The 17,868-nt window shown below is 37.2% G+C and overlaps 3 protein-coding genes and 1 long non-coding RNA gene across 5 annotated transcripts; 2 read left to right on the plus strand and 2 right to left on the minus strand.

Annotated features, from left to right (window-relative positions):
* Positions 1-30: 30 nt before the first annotated feature.
* Positions 31-5,900, minus strand: LOC111487074 (ultraviolet-B receptor UVR8-like). Of its 2 annotated transcripts, XM_023134298.1 has the most exons (12): positions 5,795-5,900; positions 5,041-5,133; positions 4,803-4,947; positions 4,597-4,707; positions 4,445-4,505; positions 3,564-3,685; positions 2,460-2,545; positions 2,135-2,336; positions 1,835-1,888; positions 1,283-1,396; positions 975-1,031; positions 31-401 (listed from the first exon to the last, which is right to left on the minus strand). In XM_023134298.1, exons 2-12 carry the CDS (start codon positions 5,067-5,069, stop codon positions 219-221), a joined length of 1,164 nt encoding a protein of 387 aa, XP_022990066.1. In that variant the 5' UTR covers positions 5,070-5,133; positions 5,795-5,900; the 3' UTR covers positions 31-218. The 2 variants fall into 2 exon arrangements, with proteins under 2 accessions (XP_022990066.1, XP_022990065.1); XM_023134297.1 differs by lacking the exon at positions 5,795-5,900 and having other exon boundaries at positions 5,041-5,214.
* Positions 5,333-7,611, plus strand: LOC111487076. Its single transcript, XR_002718982.1, has 3 exons — positions 5,333-5,762; positions 5,896-6,043; positions 7,279-7,611. It is a non-coding gene; the product is annotated as an uncharacterized LOC111487076 (long non-coding RNA).
* A 598-nt stretch (positions 7,612-8,209) lies between these two features.
* On the plus strand, positions 8,210-10,150 carry LOC111487109 (cytokinin hydroxylase-like). Its single transcript, XM_023134353.1, has 5 exons — positions 8,210-8,554; positions 8,634-8,860; positions 8,926-9,167; positions 9,251-9,614; positions 9,691-10,150. Exons 1-5 carry the CDS (start codon positions 8,260-8,262, stop codon positions 10,108-10,110), a joined length of 1,548 nt encoding a protein of 515 aa, XP_022990121.1. The 5' UTR covers positions 8,210-8,259; the 3' UTR covers positions 10,111-10,150.
* Positions 10,151-11,720: 1,570 nt separating this feature from the next.
* LOC111487110 (caffeoylshikimate esterase-like) lies at positions 11,721-16,478 on the minus strand. Its single transcript, XM_023134354.1, has 9 exons — positions 16,355-16,478; positions 16,069-16,265; positions 15,897-15,926; positions 15,354-15,480; positions 15,115-15,261; positions 14,866-14,996; positions 14,652-14,789; positions 14,295-14,393; positions 11,721-12,187 (listed from the first exon to the last, which is right to left on the minus strand). Exons 1-9 carry the CDS (start codon positions 16,446-16,448, stop codon positions 11,975-11,977), a joined length of 1,176 nt encoding a protein of 391 aa, XP_022990122.1. The 5' UTR covers positions 16,449-16,478; the 3' UTR covers positions 11,721-11,974.
* Positions 16,479-17,868: the final 1,390 nt, after the last annotated feature.

The following is a 17,868-nucleotide window of genomic DNA, read 5'->3' on the forward strand; positions in this document are numbered from 1 at the left end:
TTGTTTTTGCTTAACCTTCTGCTTGACCCATTTTTTTCACACATCAAGCAGGTGCTTTATTACATAAATTTGATGCATGGAAGCTTACTACACATAATATATAGAATACATAAAACCAAGCTTTTGAACTGCAAGTCGATGTCGCCCGGTTTCATAATTATTATTTCAAAGAAAAAAGTTCATAATCTTAAGAATCTAACAACCATGAATTATTTTACTTAATCTTCAGGCTTCCATTGTACCAGAGCTAATGTATGGCGGCCACCGCAGGCAACAAGTTTGGCAATCCAGCGGCCATTCTCAGTCCCACGAGGAGGGGGGATGTCAATGGGCACTTCCTCTGGTTGCCCAGTTGTTACCTTCCTTCCATATCCAAGCCGCCCATGGTCACCTCGCCCAAACTGCCACACAAATGTAAACAAGGGGGGAGAATGTAACAAGACTTCACAGTTTAGAATGACAATGAACAATGCAAGAAAAAAAGATTCAAACTACCCTTTGAGTAAAAATCGGTTAGAATGTTTGACAAAAAGTTGATGTGTTTGAATATCGATCTTTCAAACCTATTTCAGGCAAGCGCCCGAGTCATTGCCATGTCATTCTCAACAACCATCATGTCAATTCTCTGTCCAATATTCTAACTGATTTACACTTCAAAGTGTAGTTTTAAAACGTTCATGAAAGGTAAAGCTTGAAATTAACAAGGATGTTTCTTTAAACGAATCGCAAAGTTTAAAGCAAAGCTAGCACAGCAACGAGACAGATAGACGAGACCAATAGGAAGGAGAAGGAAAGGAGATTCTCAGCCAGCCCAGCCCAGCCCAGCCCCCTTACCTTGCTTGGAAAGAGTGAAAGAAAAGAAATAGGAAAGAATAGGGGTATTTTATAGGTATATAATTTAGCTGAAAATTCAAAAAGACAGAAATGAAATAAGTTGAAACAAGGGTGTTCTTGAAGAGAGATGAGAGACCAACCGAAAACATGCGGCCATCACTGGTTACTGCAACTGAGTGTGTGCCTCCACATGATACCTGAAACAACAAATGATATTGCGGCATATTCAAAAGATTTCTACTTCCGTCAAATAATTACTGCATCTCTGAGTCTTTAACTCTAGACCCTAATTCTCGGCATGATCCTCAAACTTAATTCAACTGTTTGTAATATTCTCTACTCTCCTTTCTTCAATAGGTTTATCTAAGATACCGCTATCATTTTCAACCCGGAATTATATCAGCTTATCAATGAAGGATTATGTTATAAAAAATATGATGATCCCTACCTGAACGATGTCCTCGCCAGACAAAAGTTGAACCTTCTGGGGAACCATTTTGCTGCTCTTATCATTATCTCCAAATCCAAGCCTCCCATGTTCTCCTCGTCCCCATCCATAAACCTGCAACAGCAGTAAGCTTACTCTTTCTATGGAGGATACATCATTCGTTCTTGACCCAGTCCGTAATTCATCAGCAAATTTTTTCAGATGCTAATGAGCTAAGCTTATTGAAGACATAAGCACTACTACTTCAACTAGGAACTAAAAAAATTTTCCCTCTAAAATCCCAAGAAAAGTTGAATATTGACAGATTATCAAGGGGATCCATGTTTTTCATGTAACCACTAAAACACAACCAACACAAGGACACATTATGTCATGCTAGTAACTTCTATGAAATTGTTGGAGGTATTCTTGCAAATTCTCTGGCAAAACAGCAATAATTATACAGTTCAATGAAATCTACTTCTCTTATATTATGTATTAATATCAATGTATTACAATATGTATAACCCCTCTTCAGCATTAGGTGAAGAGAGAGAGAGAGAGAGAGAGAACCTCTCCGCTATCTGTCAACGCAGTTGAATGCCATCCTCCAGCTGCAATGTCAACCTTTGAACAAAGATTTGGTAATTAACAAGGTAGCCATATCAGCTGCTAATTATACATGGCAAAGAAAAATGTCGAGTCTTTTTTTTTTTCAAAAATAAAATTGATTTTTGGAATACATACTTTTTTTTTTCCTTGAAAAAATGGAAAGAGACTAAGGCTCAAAAGATGTAAACTCCACGTGAGAGTGAGAGAAAACAAGAAAATATAAAGAAGCGATAACGAAGGAAAAATAAAAGCAAACCAAACCAGAGTAAGGCCAGAAAGCCCTTGGACAGGAATTGGCTGTGATCTTGGCTGCGTGTCACCAGTTCCAAGCTGTCCGTATTCATTATTACCCCATGCCCATAAAGTCCCATCTTCTTGGAGAGCCAAATTATGGAAAGCCCCAACCGCAATAAGCTTCACCATATCAAGACCTTGAACTCGTACAGGAACAGAAATTTGCGTTCTGCGAACAAGATACTCAATATATTAGCATCACTGCATACAGAAGAAACAGACAATATTTCAAAATAAGTAAACAAAAAAGAAGTGATCAGTGATATCAAAATTAACGGTTATGAGACTATACATATCTCCAGGTGGCCATGGTTGGCCCCATGTCCATACTTGTCCTCCACGTGTAAGTACCACAGAGTGTGTACCTCCAGCAGCAACCTATAACAGAAAAAATAGTATGTTTCTGAAACCAATTCAAGACAAGCATGAAACAATCTTCCATGAGATATACATACAAGACCCGAGGCCCTAAGAGATTAAAGAAGGGTCATGCCATAATCAAGCCAAATCTCTTTACCAGCCTCTATCATACCTGACTAAATGATCTGTGTTCTCCCTTCTTACATTTAAATTGCAACATATCAGAGAAATCCACGTAATTTCAGGAAGAAATTGTCCTAAATTTATCGATAATGTTATGCAAATTGCTTGAGCTTAGTCAGCTTGTCCATACTAGCAAATCTTAATAAACATAATCCCGTTCTACACTTTGATCCAAACGAGAACTTATTTGAGCTTCCATGAAAGCTAGAATGTTATCTCCTTCCTTCAAAGGTTCTTCTATACCTTTTCCGCCACAACTTGGAGGAAAAAAAAAAAAAAAAACTAATGCACCAAGTTTTTAGCCCTGACCTTGAAAAGGTAGTCACATACCCCAACGACCGAATGGAGAAATTTTTTGGATTAAATTTCGAATTCCAACACTTGGCTTATTTCATGAACCCATAGTCATGGGAAGAAGAGAATGAGATGGTCGTCATCATCCTTACATTTGTTGCACATAATACCACTTCAGGGAAAGCTATCAATGGAAATTTCTAGGTAGAATAGTATCATTAGTATTAATTCATTTTCATCCCAGCACCAAGGACCAAATAAAGTCTGTTTTCTTATTCGGTGGATTTTCATTCTCCACAATATCTGGAAGAAAGTGGGGTACACTGACTAAGAAAGTTGAGATGAACCATGAGGTAATCCACTTTAAATAGATTTGATAAATGCTCAATAATGGGCAAAAATGGTAACTTCTTGTAATGGACCAAAAGAACCATTTCATGAAATTCAAGCAGCATACTTAATTGAAAGGCTACTATAGAATCTGTATTATGCATAGCACATAAAAGAAACTATTTAATACACAAAGATAATCCAGAATAAATGCTCACAAATATATTACCTGACGAACTATTAGCTTTGGTGCACATCGTTGAGGAATTGCTATATCTCGTCTCGGAGGTGGCCTACCACTGTCATCTTTCTTCTCGGGTTCTTCGCCACACTGACCATATTCATTACCACCTGCACCACACACACTTTACATGTTTACTTGCCTGGATTGATCTAAAATAGGAGGCACCATGAAGAATTTCCTAAAACATGTTCCTTAACTGCTCCAAGTAACCCCTCTCAGTTGCTTAGAGAACGCAAAAAATAAAAAAAATAAATTCACGTCTATTCTACACTGTTGTTACTCGTGCTGCCATGCATAAATGAAGCTGGTACAGAACATTAAAAGTAAAACTAATCCAAAGACGTAATACCTGCTATCTATCCCAGATGATAAACCATAGCAAATTCTAAGACAGCATTCTTTGAAAAGCTTTTGAGACTTGCACTCCGAGGCATGCCACAAATTTTAACCTTGAAATTTAAGCCTTCTAAAATTCATAAGAGATTTATGCCCCTTATATATAAAAAAGTAAACAGATCTAAGAGTACACAATAAGGCTTATATTTTTTAAGCTTAATGTAATAGCTAGAAGTAGAATAATGAGAACACTTACCATATATTCTTTGATGAAATAAAGTTCACTATTATATGTAATACTAGTACAACAATATTGAGAATGACCTTCAAAATTTTTATATGAAAGATAAAAATTGTGTGATTTTGTAGTTTTTCCACTTCTTTAAGACCTTCCGCTTGTGTCTTGCCTCTTCAAGAGGACAAGTTTTGAAGCCTCTTTTACTTTTAAGAACATCGATAACCAGAACTGTAAAAAATCCAACCCCAGTATTTCCAGACACACAATTAGCGAAGGAAAGGAACATAAGTACCCCAGGCATATGCTCGGCCTTGATCATCCACAGCCAGACAGTGCCACCCACCAATAGCCGCCTAATACACAGGACACCATATGAAACTTTCAGAAGTTCTTCAGCACAAAAACCAAAAAGTACATGTAGAACACCACACTTAGATTGATTACCTGCACAATCTTAACATTAGCAAGAGCTTTGACCTGGCTCGGAATGTTCTCAGCTTTGGTTTCTGCTGGGTGCCCAAGAGTGCCTCTCTGATTCCAACCCCATGTAAACAGCTACAAATCCCCCACAAAATTGAACCCAAAAGTACGAAATATGAGAAAACAGAACGCTCATATACGAGAAATGAATTAAAACGAAAGCAACTGACCTTGCCATCTTCGCAGATGGCGAGGGAGTTTCGGCTACCAGCAACAACAGAACAGACTTTCTGAGACCCAAGGGCTTTAATGGCGCAAACCCACTCCCTCTCTTGGTCGTTCCCCAATCCCAATTGCCCATCTTCTCCTGAGCCCCTGATAATTCAATTACATTTTGATCAACCAATTCAGTTGCTATCTATCGTGAACAAAAACAGCACAAAATTATAGACAACCGTGATTACGAACCAAGCAACAATGGCGGTATTGGCAGCCATTGAAAGCGAAATACAAAGCTCGAGCAGCAATTTGAGCTAAAGAAATCCGAGTATAACAGTGCTTCTAATAAAGAAATGCGAATAAGATAAAGATGAAAGTGCAAAAGGTGAGTGAAACACAGAGAAAAAAAAGCTCAGTTATATGATTATATCGTACGGTGTTCCCATCCGACTGGATAATTAGGGTACTCTTAAGCTTATATATAATCCCGCACTGTACTGTTTATTAAAGCAAAAATAGCGGGAATTTTTTTATTAAATATTATGTGATAATATAGCTAACAGTTAAAAGTAAATTTAGATCATGATGTTCTTCACAAATTAAAATTAAAATAATTTTTTTCTTTTCCGAATCATATGGATTGAAAGTTTTAATCTTAAAATGAGGTATTGAGTAAATAAGTTCATATAAAAAACATCAAAATTTCAGATTCGCTCGTTATTCTATTCATTCTCCTCTCAAAAACATAAAAATTATTAGATTAAAAAGAATTCCAAGAGTGGGCTTCTTGTTCTAGCAAAACTAGGATTTAGGGTTCTTAGAGAAAAGATTAGAAAGAAGAGAAGCAACTAAAAACTGGGGAGTGGAATTGAGTGGAATTGATACTGCTAATTCCTGTGCTCCTATTGCTTCTAAGATGGGTTACTTGCAGGATGCTCGAGAGAATCATGTGAAGAAGAAAGTAGGGGAAGGTATTTAATCCAATCTTGCTTTCGTCCTTTACCTGTTTAATCTGCTTTTGATTGCTGAGGAACATGATGCGTCTGTTCAATTTTTGAGTCTTGTATCTTGCAACTGCTGTTGAAACTTCTGGTGTGTTTCCAGCTTTGCGTAGCAAAATGAAGCAGAAGGCGTTCAGGGAGTATGATCATTACGCCTCGAGGTATGCCGAATGCGTCTACGCCAAAACGTTATCTGTTGTTTTCAAGTGTCGCAATCAAGCTTAAGAACTGAACGATTGCCTTCTCCAATAGTGAGTCTCTGATTATTTTGCTTAGCTTTTCGGTAGTTGTATTGAATTTCATCTGCATTTTGTTCGCATTGTTTGTTCGGCTTCTCTTCTGTTCATAACAATGTGCATTATCATCGTTCATCACGCACCAATTATCATGTTTATCGAATTGTTACCATACTGTTATCCTGTGAAAACATCTTTCTAGTAGACGCATTTTAAAACTGTGAGGTTGATGACAATATCTATTAGCTTGGGCTATTACAAATGGTATCAAAGTTAGTCACCAGACGGTGTGCTAGCGAGGACGCTGGCTCCCAAGAGGGTGGATTGTGAGATCCCACCTTGGGAGGAGGGAGGTGTGGAACCATCTCCCCACCAAACGTGTTTTAAAACCATGAGGCTGATAACCATACACAACGGGCTAAAGCAAACAATATCTACTAGCAGTGAGCTTGGGTTATTACAATTTGCCTTAGAATGAATTTTGAGCGGGGGCAAAAATGGCCGTGAGCGTAGTATTATGGCATGGGCTAGTAGCCCTGAAACAAATATCTGATGGTGCCTCAACACGAGGGAAAGGTGATGCTATACCACAAGATGGATGTTCAAGCAAGCCTTTATAAAGACAGTAAGAGCTCATTGGTTGTTTATTGGTACATGCCTACAGCCAAATGGTGGTACTTATGGGTACCCCAAGGTGAGGCAGTCTTATGCCAAGACTCATTTTGAGTGTAGTGAGTTGTAGAGTGTGCGGGCAAAGGTGCATCCAGGATGCAATGGTCTTGTCTGCGTAGAGGCAAGATGAGCACCCTAAGGCTAAGCAGGCTATTGTTGGATCGAGAGTCTTTGGGGAGAATAAGCTTTAGGCTAAGCCAACCATGGGCTAGAAGGAGCTCATTTTGAGTAGCTTGAATGAACGCAACAAAGTGAAGTTGGTATCAAAAGGAGTTTGGTGATACAACCATGGTCTCTTCTATAGCGTTTTTTTATAGATATAATAAATGCTATAATAGAGTACGATACTATAGTTTATTCATGTTTACTATTAGTATTTGGATTAGAATGTGCACTTCCTTTGACTGGTATTTGACCTCTCCTAGCAAGATGAGAACCTTTTTATCTATGATTATGGTGACATTCCTTTCAAAAACGGAAACATTATGCTATGGACGCACAAATAAAGGTAGAGGTCCCTCTACGATTCTTTGTTTTGCTTCTTGTAATTACTCATTCGGATACATATAATGGATCAGTGGTTGGATTCATATCATGTTTTCTTTTCATTTTCCAACACCAACGACAACGTGTTGGAAAAGATGAAGTGGGAGTATGCACTTCAACAAAATGGCAAGCCGTGAGGAAGAGTATAACATCATTCATGGCCGTTAACATTCATTCTTAAAGGTCGGTCAAGATTCATAACCTTAACACTTCAAATGTATATACTTTTCTTATTAGAACGATAGTCTAATTAAAGTTGGTGTAAAACTTTGATTGTTCTACCTACTTATATATATATATATATTTTTGGTGGTGCAAATCCAATCCTACTTTATACAAATGATAGGACGAAACATGCAAATTAATCTATTTTTTAGGAGTAAAAAAGTCTAATTTTGCACTAAATTTTTAAAAAATTGAAATGATTGTCTACAAATTTCTAGGCAATAGCCCTTTTGTGTTGCGGATTTTAAGAAATTTGGTGAATTATCAGAATTTTAAAAGCCATAGCCTCTCAATAAGTCCTTCTCTATGGAGCCTTTTCTGTTCTTTCTTTTTTTATCCAAGCATGTTGTTGAAGATAATGTTCCCACTTTTTTATTAAAAGAAAAATAAAAAATTTTAAAAAAATTCAATTAATCTTGTCTTTATTTGGAAAAATACACCATTCTTCTTTGAAAAATAAATTAATATAGCTCTCATTTACAATTCTAGATAGTTATTTTCATTTTGAGTCAAATCTCTATTTATTTATTTATTTATTTTCCTTTTCAATTACCATCTATTTTAATATCAATAATTTAAAATTGATTTCCTCCGCTAAAAACTAATTGGGTCAAACCTTTGACCTTGTATTTAATATTAGTTCTTCTTATTTCCATCTCAGCTTATAAAAAAAGAAAAAACAATACTTTAAAGATGTAGGGCCCACAGCCCAGGGAATAACTTAATGATCCTAATTTATATGTGCATGTGTTTCTCCTTTCTTTCCCATTCTCTCTCTCTCTTTCCCGATGGCGGCCTTTATTTTGCCGCTGGTTATTACAACTCTGGCTCTAGCAGCGACGTCGTTTGTCATCTTATCTGTGTTATACGACGCCGTTTCCTGCTACTGGTCGACTCCTAGACGCATCAAGAAAAAGATGGCTATGCAAGGTGTGGGTGGCCCCAAACCCCGCCCTTTCCTCGGCAACATCCTTGACGTCACCGCCCTCCTCTCCAAGTCCACCTCCCAAGACATGCCCTCCATCTCCCACGACCTCGTCCCCCGCCTCCTCCCGCACTATCTCGTCTGGACCGCCCAATTCGGTATGTCCAAATCATTAAATTTACCGTAACCCATCAACTTTTTAATTAATTGATTTATTTGTATGTTTTTTTTGTGAAGGGAAGAGATTTATATTTTGGAATGGGATTGAGCCAAGAATGTGTCTGGCTGAAACCGACTTGATCAAAGAGCTTTTGTCCAAACACAGCGCCGTTACCGGCAAGTCGTGGCTCCAACAACAGGGGTCCAGCCACTTTATTGGTAGAGGTCTCTTAATGGCCAACGGCCAAAACTGGTTCCATCAACGACATGTCGTCGCTCCCGCCTTCCTCGGCAACCGTCTCAAGGTCCGTTAACAATATGAATAAAACATCAAATTTAGACACCCGACTCAACCTCTCTTGTTTTGTAGAGTTACGCAGGATGCATGGTTGAATGCACGAGAGAAATGCTTATATCATTAGAAAACGAGGTCAAATTGGGACGAACCGAGTTCGAGATCGGCGAGTACATGACCAGAATCACGGCCGATATAATTTCCAAAACCGAGTTTGGAAGCAGCTATGAAAAGGGAAAACAAATCTTTCATTTACTCACGACTCTACAGAATCTCTGTGCTCAAGCTAGCCGCCACCTCTGCCTTCCCGGTAGCAGGTAAACTTGAACAGTACCTATGTACTAATATAGCTCAACAACAGTAATTGATATATATATATTTTTTTATTATTATTAAACAGATTTTTTCCGAGTAAATATAACAGAGAAATAAAGGCATTAAAAGGGAAAGTGGAGGGATTGTTAATGGAGATCATAGAGAGCAGAAAGGAGTGTGTGGAGAATGGTAATGATTTATTAGGAATGTTGCTGAATGAGATGCAGAATAAACGAGACAACAAGGGTTTTAATTTGAATTTGCAAATAATAATGGATGAATGCAAGACCTTCTTCTTTGCCGGCCATGAAACCACAGCTCTCTTGCTCACTTGGACTCTCATGTTATTAGCCACCAACCCTTCTTGGCAAGACAAGGTTCGAGCTGAAGTCATGGCCGTCTGCAACCGCCAAGCTCCCTCGCTCGACCATCTCCCCAAACTCTCCCAGGTACAATTATAGTTTACCATATAATTAGTCTTTCATTACAGTTTAGGATAGATATCATATTTTTGTTAATGCACAGCTTAGTATGGTGATAAATGAATCCCTGAGGTTATACCCGCCAGCGAGCATTCTTCCAAGGATAGCGTTTGAGGATATAAAGCTCGGGGACTTAGAGATCCCAAAAGGGTTGTCGATATGGATCCCAGTGCTAGCCATTCACCACAGTGAGGAGCTATGGGGAAAAGACGCGAATGAGTTCAAGCCTGAAAGATTTGGGAGCTCGAAGGTGTTCACGTCGGGTAGGTTCATACCGTTTGCTTCTGGACCGCGCAACTGCGTCGGCCAATCTTTCGCTGTCATGGAAACGAAGATCATATTGGCCATGCTCATCGCCAAGTTTTCGTTCGCCATCTCCCAAAACTATCGCCATGCACCCGTCGTTGTGCTCACTATCAAACCTAAATATGGTGTTCAAGTTTGCTTGACCCCTTTGAATTAATTCACTTTTTTTTTCCTAACTGAAAAGGAAAGATTACCAACCACCATCTCCCAAAACTATCGCCATGCACCCGTCGTCGGCCAATCCACCGCTAATTTTTTGGCTTTTTCTACTGAAATAAATTACCAACCACCACTTTTTTTTTTTTAATTTTTTTCTTCGTTTAATTTAACTTTATAGGAACTAGGTAATGACGTGGATAATACACTCATGTTATTAATGGGATAACCAATACATTATATTGCGTGACTTTATTTACTTTCCTAATCCAAATTAATATATTGATTTACGTTTTCTACCATCTAAGTAATATTATAAAGAAAAAGTAATTATAAAAATAGGATATGTATCCATTAGGGTTTGATTAGTGTCTCATTATTTAAGATACCCAACATCATTATCAATCTGTATTCCTGATGATTGATTCACTAGGTCAGTTTGGTTGGATCTCAACCGAAGAAATTATTTTTTAAAGATCATATTGTTCATTGGGAATTGAAGAGGGGAGAACGAGCAGGCATCAAACGATTCTTGGTGATCCCATCCATCTAGGTGTGTTGATTCTTCTCTTGCGATTCTGAGGGACCTGCTCAGCTTAGTTTGAGAAAAGTAGGAATTCCCTTATACTGCGCGAGTCAAGAAAAGGGGAAGGTACAGTTAAGAAAGAAGAGGAAAGGAAAGGGGTCAAGCCGAGTTTACAGAGGTTTTCAGGATTTAATAGTGGTTGTTTGTCCGGTTGTTGAGCATTGATATTAATCAACTAAAAAAGTTAAATTAATAGTTGTATTTTATCTCTAAAAATACCTCTAAACATTTAAAATAGAAACTTTTAGTATTTTATAAATACTCTTCAATTTTGAAAGGATAATATTTCAAAAATATGATTGAATTAAAAAAAAAAATTAATCCCTTCAACTTTCTAAAATAAAAAAAAAAAAATACCTTTACAGTAATACCCATAAAATTTTAAAGATTAAACGCCTTCTTTAACCTTTATAAAAAATAAAAAATTAAAAAATTAAAAAAATTAAAAAATAGAAATGGAGAACCAAAAGAAACAATGGGCTGATGAAGAACTAGATAATCACTTTCTTCAGTTTTGTTGTGTATTTGGGGATTTCGGATGAGATAGAATTTATAGTATTTATTCGAGACATCGGATAGTCTCAACATTTTCCTGCGACATAATTATCGTACCTATTTGTCGCTTTTAAAAATAAATAACAAATGTTTTTCAATATGTTTTATTTAAGAATAAAATATGACCTTGGAAAATTTAAAATCATGAGAAGTTTATCTATAAGATTAATGAAACATTTTGTAAATATAAAAAAAAATAATAATGGTGAAGTTTGGTGAAGCAAATTAAAAATACTAATTCCAATAGAAATAGAAATGTGGGATTGCATAGACCTCCCAAACAAAAGTGTACCTGTCAAATCAAAGCAGTAAACTAGAGTCATCGGCCAAACCCAACCCAACAAGATTAAGAATTGAACATAAATCACCATTTATGGAGGGCCAACCAGCCCATTCAATGTCCAGGGCTAGCCCATCAATTTACCAATGGGTTCAGCTTTGGTTCTAACCAAGCCGAAGAAGTTACCATATTCGACCCAAATCAAGTGAGATTGATTCAGCCATAAACAGAAAAGTGGTGTCTAATTTCGAAGCGTCTGTGCGTTTAATTAATAGTTAGTTATTGATACATCATCTCACAAAAATAGTAAATAATACATTACTTCAACAGCTTCCTGATGTTGCAAGGCCAATAGCATAGTTTCCAAACTTTTCTTCAAGGGAAAGAAATCTCTCCCTACACAAATCATACCATGAAAGAATGACCATAACTCGGTCCAAAAAGTTACTTACAATGCTCGTTCAGCCAAGAGATGATGTCGTCAAATACTTGGATTATAATTTCATCGGGCTCGCCCTCTAAAAGAGAATGGTATGCATCTTTATAAAGTTTTATACTCTTATCTGAACTGCTCGCTTTCTCGTACAATGCCTTGCTCACGGATGGGTCTGTTACGGTATCAGCTTCCCCATGCAGGATCAGTAATGGCAGGGAAACCTAGAAGACATCTCAATAAACTGATTTAGTTATCAAAGTTGTGTTTTCTGTATTTTTTACTAGAATCAACACGAATTTACAATAAAAGCCACAACGTATCTTTAAATGAATTAGATTCTTAAATGAAGATTAGAAACTATATACCATTCTGTGATATGACAATATTTATTTTTTCAACAAAGAGAATAAGCATTTTATTGATGTGACGAACGTACAAGAGTGTCAAACAAAGGATTAAAAGGAATGTCCAACAACCACGGAGTAGCAAAAAGGTTCTCCAACTGGTCAACAATGCGAATAGGTTAGAAAAGCACTTAGATTTGAAGGGTCTGTCTGTTTGATAAAAAAGAAACATGTTCAATAACTATCTATGTTTCTTGATTATTTAAAAAAGTAGAACAGAAACGAGAAACGAGAACAAGAACATTATCAAACATGTCCAAAAGACGCAAAAAATGATGACATCTTGTGTAAGTTGATCACAAGATTCTACTTACTCGCAGAAAATATTTCTATTTCCCTCAAGGAAAGCCTCAAAAGGATAAGGGATAAATATCCCTTATTGCCCATATAACCAGAGAAAAGAGATATGGTTGGACGTTGGAGATAAACTCTCTCCAGTACAGCTAGGGTATCTGGTGGAAGATCCTCTCTGAACACAAAAACTAAGTGCCATGACAAGCAATTCTGCTCTAATGGTACGGTAAACTAACATTAACCACTCGAGTAAACCTGTTATTTATCAAGTTCGTGACAATAAAACATCTTTTTTACCCATTTACTGAAACTTCTAGATCATACTAAATGTTTCAGCATCTAGAAGTGAACATAGTTATGTGAGAAAATAAATAAGTGGATTTCAAGAGGCTTAAGTACTAGGGTATGGTTCTTCCGGGTCGAGAATTTGATTTCAATGATTTGAATTTGGGAACAAAGAAGTTGTGCAACTATCACACATGGTTTATGTTGAGGATTGTTGGGAGGGAGTCCCACATTGGCTAATTTAGGGAATGATCATGGGTTTATAAGTAAGGAATACATCTCCGTAGGTATGAGGCCTTTTCGGGAAGCCTAAAGCAAAACCATGAAAGCTTATGCTCAAAGTGACAATATCATACCATTGTGGAGGTTCGTGATTCCTAACCATTTATGTTCAGGTTACCTACAAATGTAGAAAGAAGAAAACAAGAGAAAAGAAAAAGACGGCCTCTTTATATAAGAAAAAATTATGGAACCAGCAAGGTTTAAAGGCATCTTTGCTTGAACAGGATCTAATCTAAGATCTAATGTAGCCCTTGCTCCCCTACCTCCCCATTTTCTCCTCACTAACGGAAGGTGAAAATTTCCTAGGTTAAATCCTTGGCATGACATGTAATACATGGGGTATTATGGATTGCCATTTGGAGGCATTCTCCCTTCTTTTTGGGGCTACGATGGTTTTTATTCTTGGCAGGAAGGCATTTGATGACTTGAACCATTTGTCTTGGAGGTGTCAGTTTACTCGCTCAATTTGGAATGACTGGTTCTAGGCTTTCAGAGTCTGGTTGGCCCTGCTTCAACCTCCCTTTGGAGGAGGGATGGTTTCTTTGTTGTTTTATGGGGCATCTAAATCGAGCTAAGTAAAAAAATCTTCAGGGGAGTGAAATATTATAGAGGAGTTTGGATACTTAGCTAGACTTATGCCTCACTTTGGACATTTGTGTCTAAATATTTTTGTAATTATGTTAGGTCTTGTTCTCTTAGATTAGAGATATTTTCTTCTTTGTTGGGCTAGTCACAATTTAGCTCCTCTTGAGCTTCTTTTTATTGGCTTCTTTCTTGTTTTCAGGCCAATGTTGGTCTCTCACATTCTTTCATCTTCCTCTAAATAAAAGCTTGTTCAATTGAAAAAAAAAAAAAAAAAAACTTCAACTGAATTGGGGTGCCCTACCCAACCTTCTATAATTTCATATCATCAATGTTTTAAACAGGAAGAGAGATTCTGAGGAGTACCTGAAATCTATGTTTAAAAAAAAAAACAAAAAGAAAAACATGTTCGGTGAAGACTAGTTGAGAAAGATATTAGGTAAAAAACATATCATAATTAAAAAGTTGAGTTTAGCCTTACTTCTTTCAATCTGCGTTCTATTTCTTGCGTAGTTCTCAACATTTCTACTGCAGTCTGCAAGCGTGGTTTATGCTTGTATGCAATGACATTATATGCTGTCTGCATCCATAGAAATACAAAATAATTAATAAATAAAACATACAAATATTTGCTAACATTCGGATTAAAACTTCACTTAAAAGTAGGGCGAATAAATCTCTATGAACTTCTAGATCAAAGACTAACAATAGAAGAGGTAAAATCATTATCACTCACTCAACCATGAACAAGCATGCGTTTATTAAAATCCCCCCACCCGTAAACAAAGCCATACACTTGTTATTTTTAATACCACCATTTGTTCAAAAAGGGGCAAACCAGTTCTCTATGCTTCATGTCTCTAAAAGCTGCCTCAGCCAAATTTTTCTGTGGAACCAACTTGTACTTTGGAAGGAATTTAGCCACTCCGATCAATATTTGTGCTAGTGCCCATGGTGGAACCATATCATCTGCAATCTAGAGATAATTTTTTAGTTGATTGAGCCCTCGATAGCAAGGAAAGTGTTCCAAAAAAATCTTTTCAGAAAGATACCTTGCACATTGGCGCAACAAGAACTGCACCGGTCCATGAATGAGGTTGTTTTAGGTGTACCTTGAGAGCCACAGCTCCACCCAAAGACTGCCCAAAGAGAAAGCTTGGGAGAGCACTAAACTCCGGGTTCTCTGCCCTTGGAATCAAGTAAAGAAAATTCTAATAAAGGATTGTCATGAAAAACTTTGTAATTTATGATTTCTGTTGAGACATAATTAACATAAACAAATATTTGGTACGCTAACAGACCTTTCACTTTGGAGTAATGTTCAATGACATCATCTACAATTTTGTCAAAGCTTGGTATGAAGCCATGAAGACCTTCTGAAAGACCAAATCCTGGATAATCCATAGAAAAGACACCATACCCTGACAATGCTAACTTCCTTGCAATTCCTGAAATACAATACCACAAAAAAGTCGATAACTATTATAATATACAAAACGAAAAACTATGCCATTTCTATTACTGGAAAGGAATCACATGCCTTCAAAGAAAAATGTGCAGGTGTCTCCATAGCCATGACAATAACACACCATCGCTTTTGGACGGACAGTCTCCGGAATCCAGCATTTTGAGAATATACTCAATCCTCTGGAGTTGACCTCATATGACTACCAAAAAGATTGATCATCTTAGCTTGGAAAGAAAATTGCATAGACTTCCAAACTTCCATTAACATCTAAGCAAAGCACATGGCTCTTTTTGTCTTTTTCCTTTTTTGTAAACAAAATAAAGCTTCTGCTAATATTGATGAATTGCAAATGAACACGACAGAAGAAAGGCCTGGATAATATTTGGAAGAGAAAATAACAAAAGTGGCCCCATTCATCATCGAAACACTAGGGCTGGCTGCTAGAAAGCCATGGCCGTGCAATGTAATGGGAAATCGCAAGAAGAAATGGCGATTGATTCATCAGACTTGGTTTCAAATTTCCAAATTGGCGTGGTCTATAAGCTTAAAGATTATACCATTTCAATAACTGGAATACACTAGAATCATATTGCACAACTCTATTTTAGAGATTACCTCTTCCATCTTCAATCCGTCGCTTGGTGTCTGACAAAGAATAGCGATAAAAGTCAGTGAGATCCAATAGAAAATAAAACTCCCATACTTCAAAAATCAAACACAAATAACAGTGCATCGAATATCCAAAATCGACCTTCACCTAAATAACATACACAAGAAACCAGAATACCTTGAACAGTATATGATCGATTCCGAGCTGGATTTCTTTGAACGCCTCCCGCACTCGGCGTCTCGTCGACACGTCGTCCATGTTAGCATCGAGAAGTTTCAGCAACTTATCGTTAACACCATGCAATTTCATTTTTGGCGCCATTACCGCCTTCCTGGAGCTGCTCTTTCCTCTCGAATATCCCTTGTAGCTGTATTCTACACAATTTCGGTCAAAATCCGCAATACATTACAGAAAAAAAGAATCAAGAAATCAAGAAATTCATCAAATGCTTTCTAAATTTTACGGGAGCGGGTATTCGCTATTGCTCTTGCTGTTATGGTAGGTCGCGTATGGAAAGTAAAGTGCTCGAGAGAAGATGGCGAGGGTCGGACTGTCATGTGGAATTCTCGTGGTTGGCTTTCAGAAATTGTTTAACCATAGTCAAATAGAAAGTCAGAGCCTGCTTGGTTTACTTCTATAATTTAAATCTATAATTTAAATAATGTTACCAAACCAAATTTTGACTTCATTTCAATTCCATAAAACATAACATTTATCTTAAAATACAGTCATTGACTTACATGTTTCAAAAACATCTTTCAAACGACACAACAAAAAACTAAATAAAATGAATAAGAATTTAAGTTAAAAAATATCTTAGTATAGCGTAAGTCTAAGAAAATAAATGTCACTACCCTATGCATGTGTCATAGTCTCGAGTTGCGATGTTGTCAGCCGTACAGGAATGTCTTGCCTTAACCTAAAAAATGTAGTATCACGTGGCTTGAGTATTTAAAGAAATACTCAGTAAGTGACCCCACTACTGGTGTTAAATGCAACAATCACATGCATTGAATTGATGGGACCTATCTTTCGTTTCGTTTCGTTTTTCCTACGGTGCTGTCCTAACGGGTAATTGTAGACGTGTACCATATACTCTACACACAGCTCATACGTGTGAGTATGGGCTCACCAGCTACTTCGCACACCGCTGGGCCACTTTCCTAATCCGGTGGGCATACTCTGGGAGCCCCTTATGTCGGGACCCATTTTACTATTAACCGTCACGGTAGCGCTATGCAAAGCATAACGATCGTTGTCCTGCCATTGGATGTATGCGTCCGTACCCTCGTGATGGGATAGGAGTATCCCCCAGATGCATGAACACACATAATGCATGAGGTCCCCACTACTTCTATATTTATCATTAATGATCATAACCCCCTGTCACGTTTCATGCTTCATGTCCTTCTCATTTTCAATTTACATTTCATACACATTTCTATCGAGGTTATGATTCCAGACAGTTTATCGTATTTCATGTCATACAATTCATGTTGTTTACATTCAAACATTTCATACAATCATGTCGTAACCCTTCAAGAACAACATATTGTTACATGCATTACACATCACATCAGACTAAACAGCATACATAGCATACATTCACGTTCACATGACTACGTACTTGAGCACAATAATCTAGCATACAATGTATCATATCATAAACAAGTCATAACGTAAACACTTCATAGTCATATCGTTCTCTAACTTACCATAGTCTTAACGTTCTTATACCTATCACAGACATATCATTACGTAATGTACCTTAATCATATCATCACAATAACGTATCCTAACGCTATTGTTCTATCAATCTATCACAAACCTATCCCTTTCTACCCATAACCTAATCGTATTCTTTCATCAATCTCTCCTATCCTTAGCACTCCAGTATGTAACCTAACCTTAACGTTTCATGAACGTATCTTACTCATATCGTTACATTTCGTTTTGTGCATCCTTCTCGTATCCTAT

Source organism: Cucurbita maxima, unplaced genomic scaffold, assembly GCF_002738345.1.
Source record: "Cucurbita maxima cultivar Rimu unplaced genomic scaffold, Cmax_1.0 Cma_Scf00012, whole genome shotgun sequence".
Classification (NCBI taxonomy): domain Eukaryota; kingdom Viridiplantae; phylum Streptophyta; class Magnoliopsida; order Cucurbitales; family Cucurbitaceae; genus Cucurbita; species Cucurbita maxima.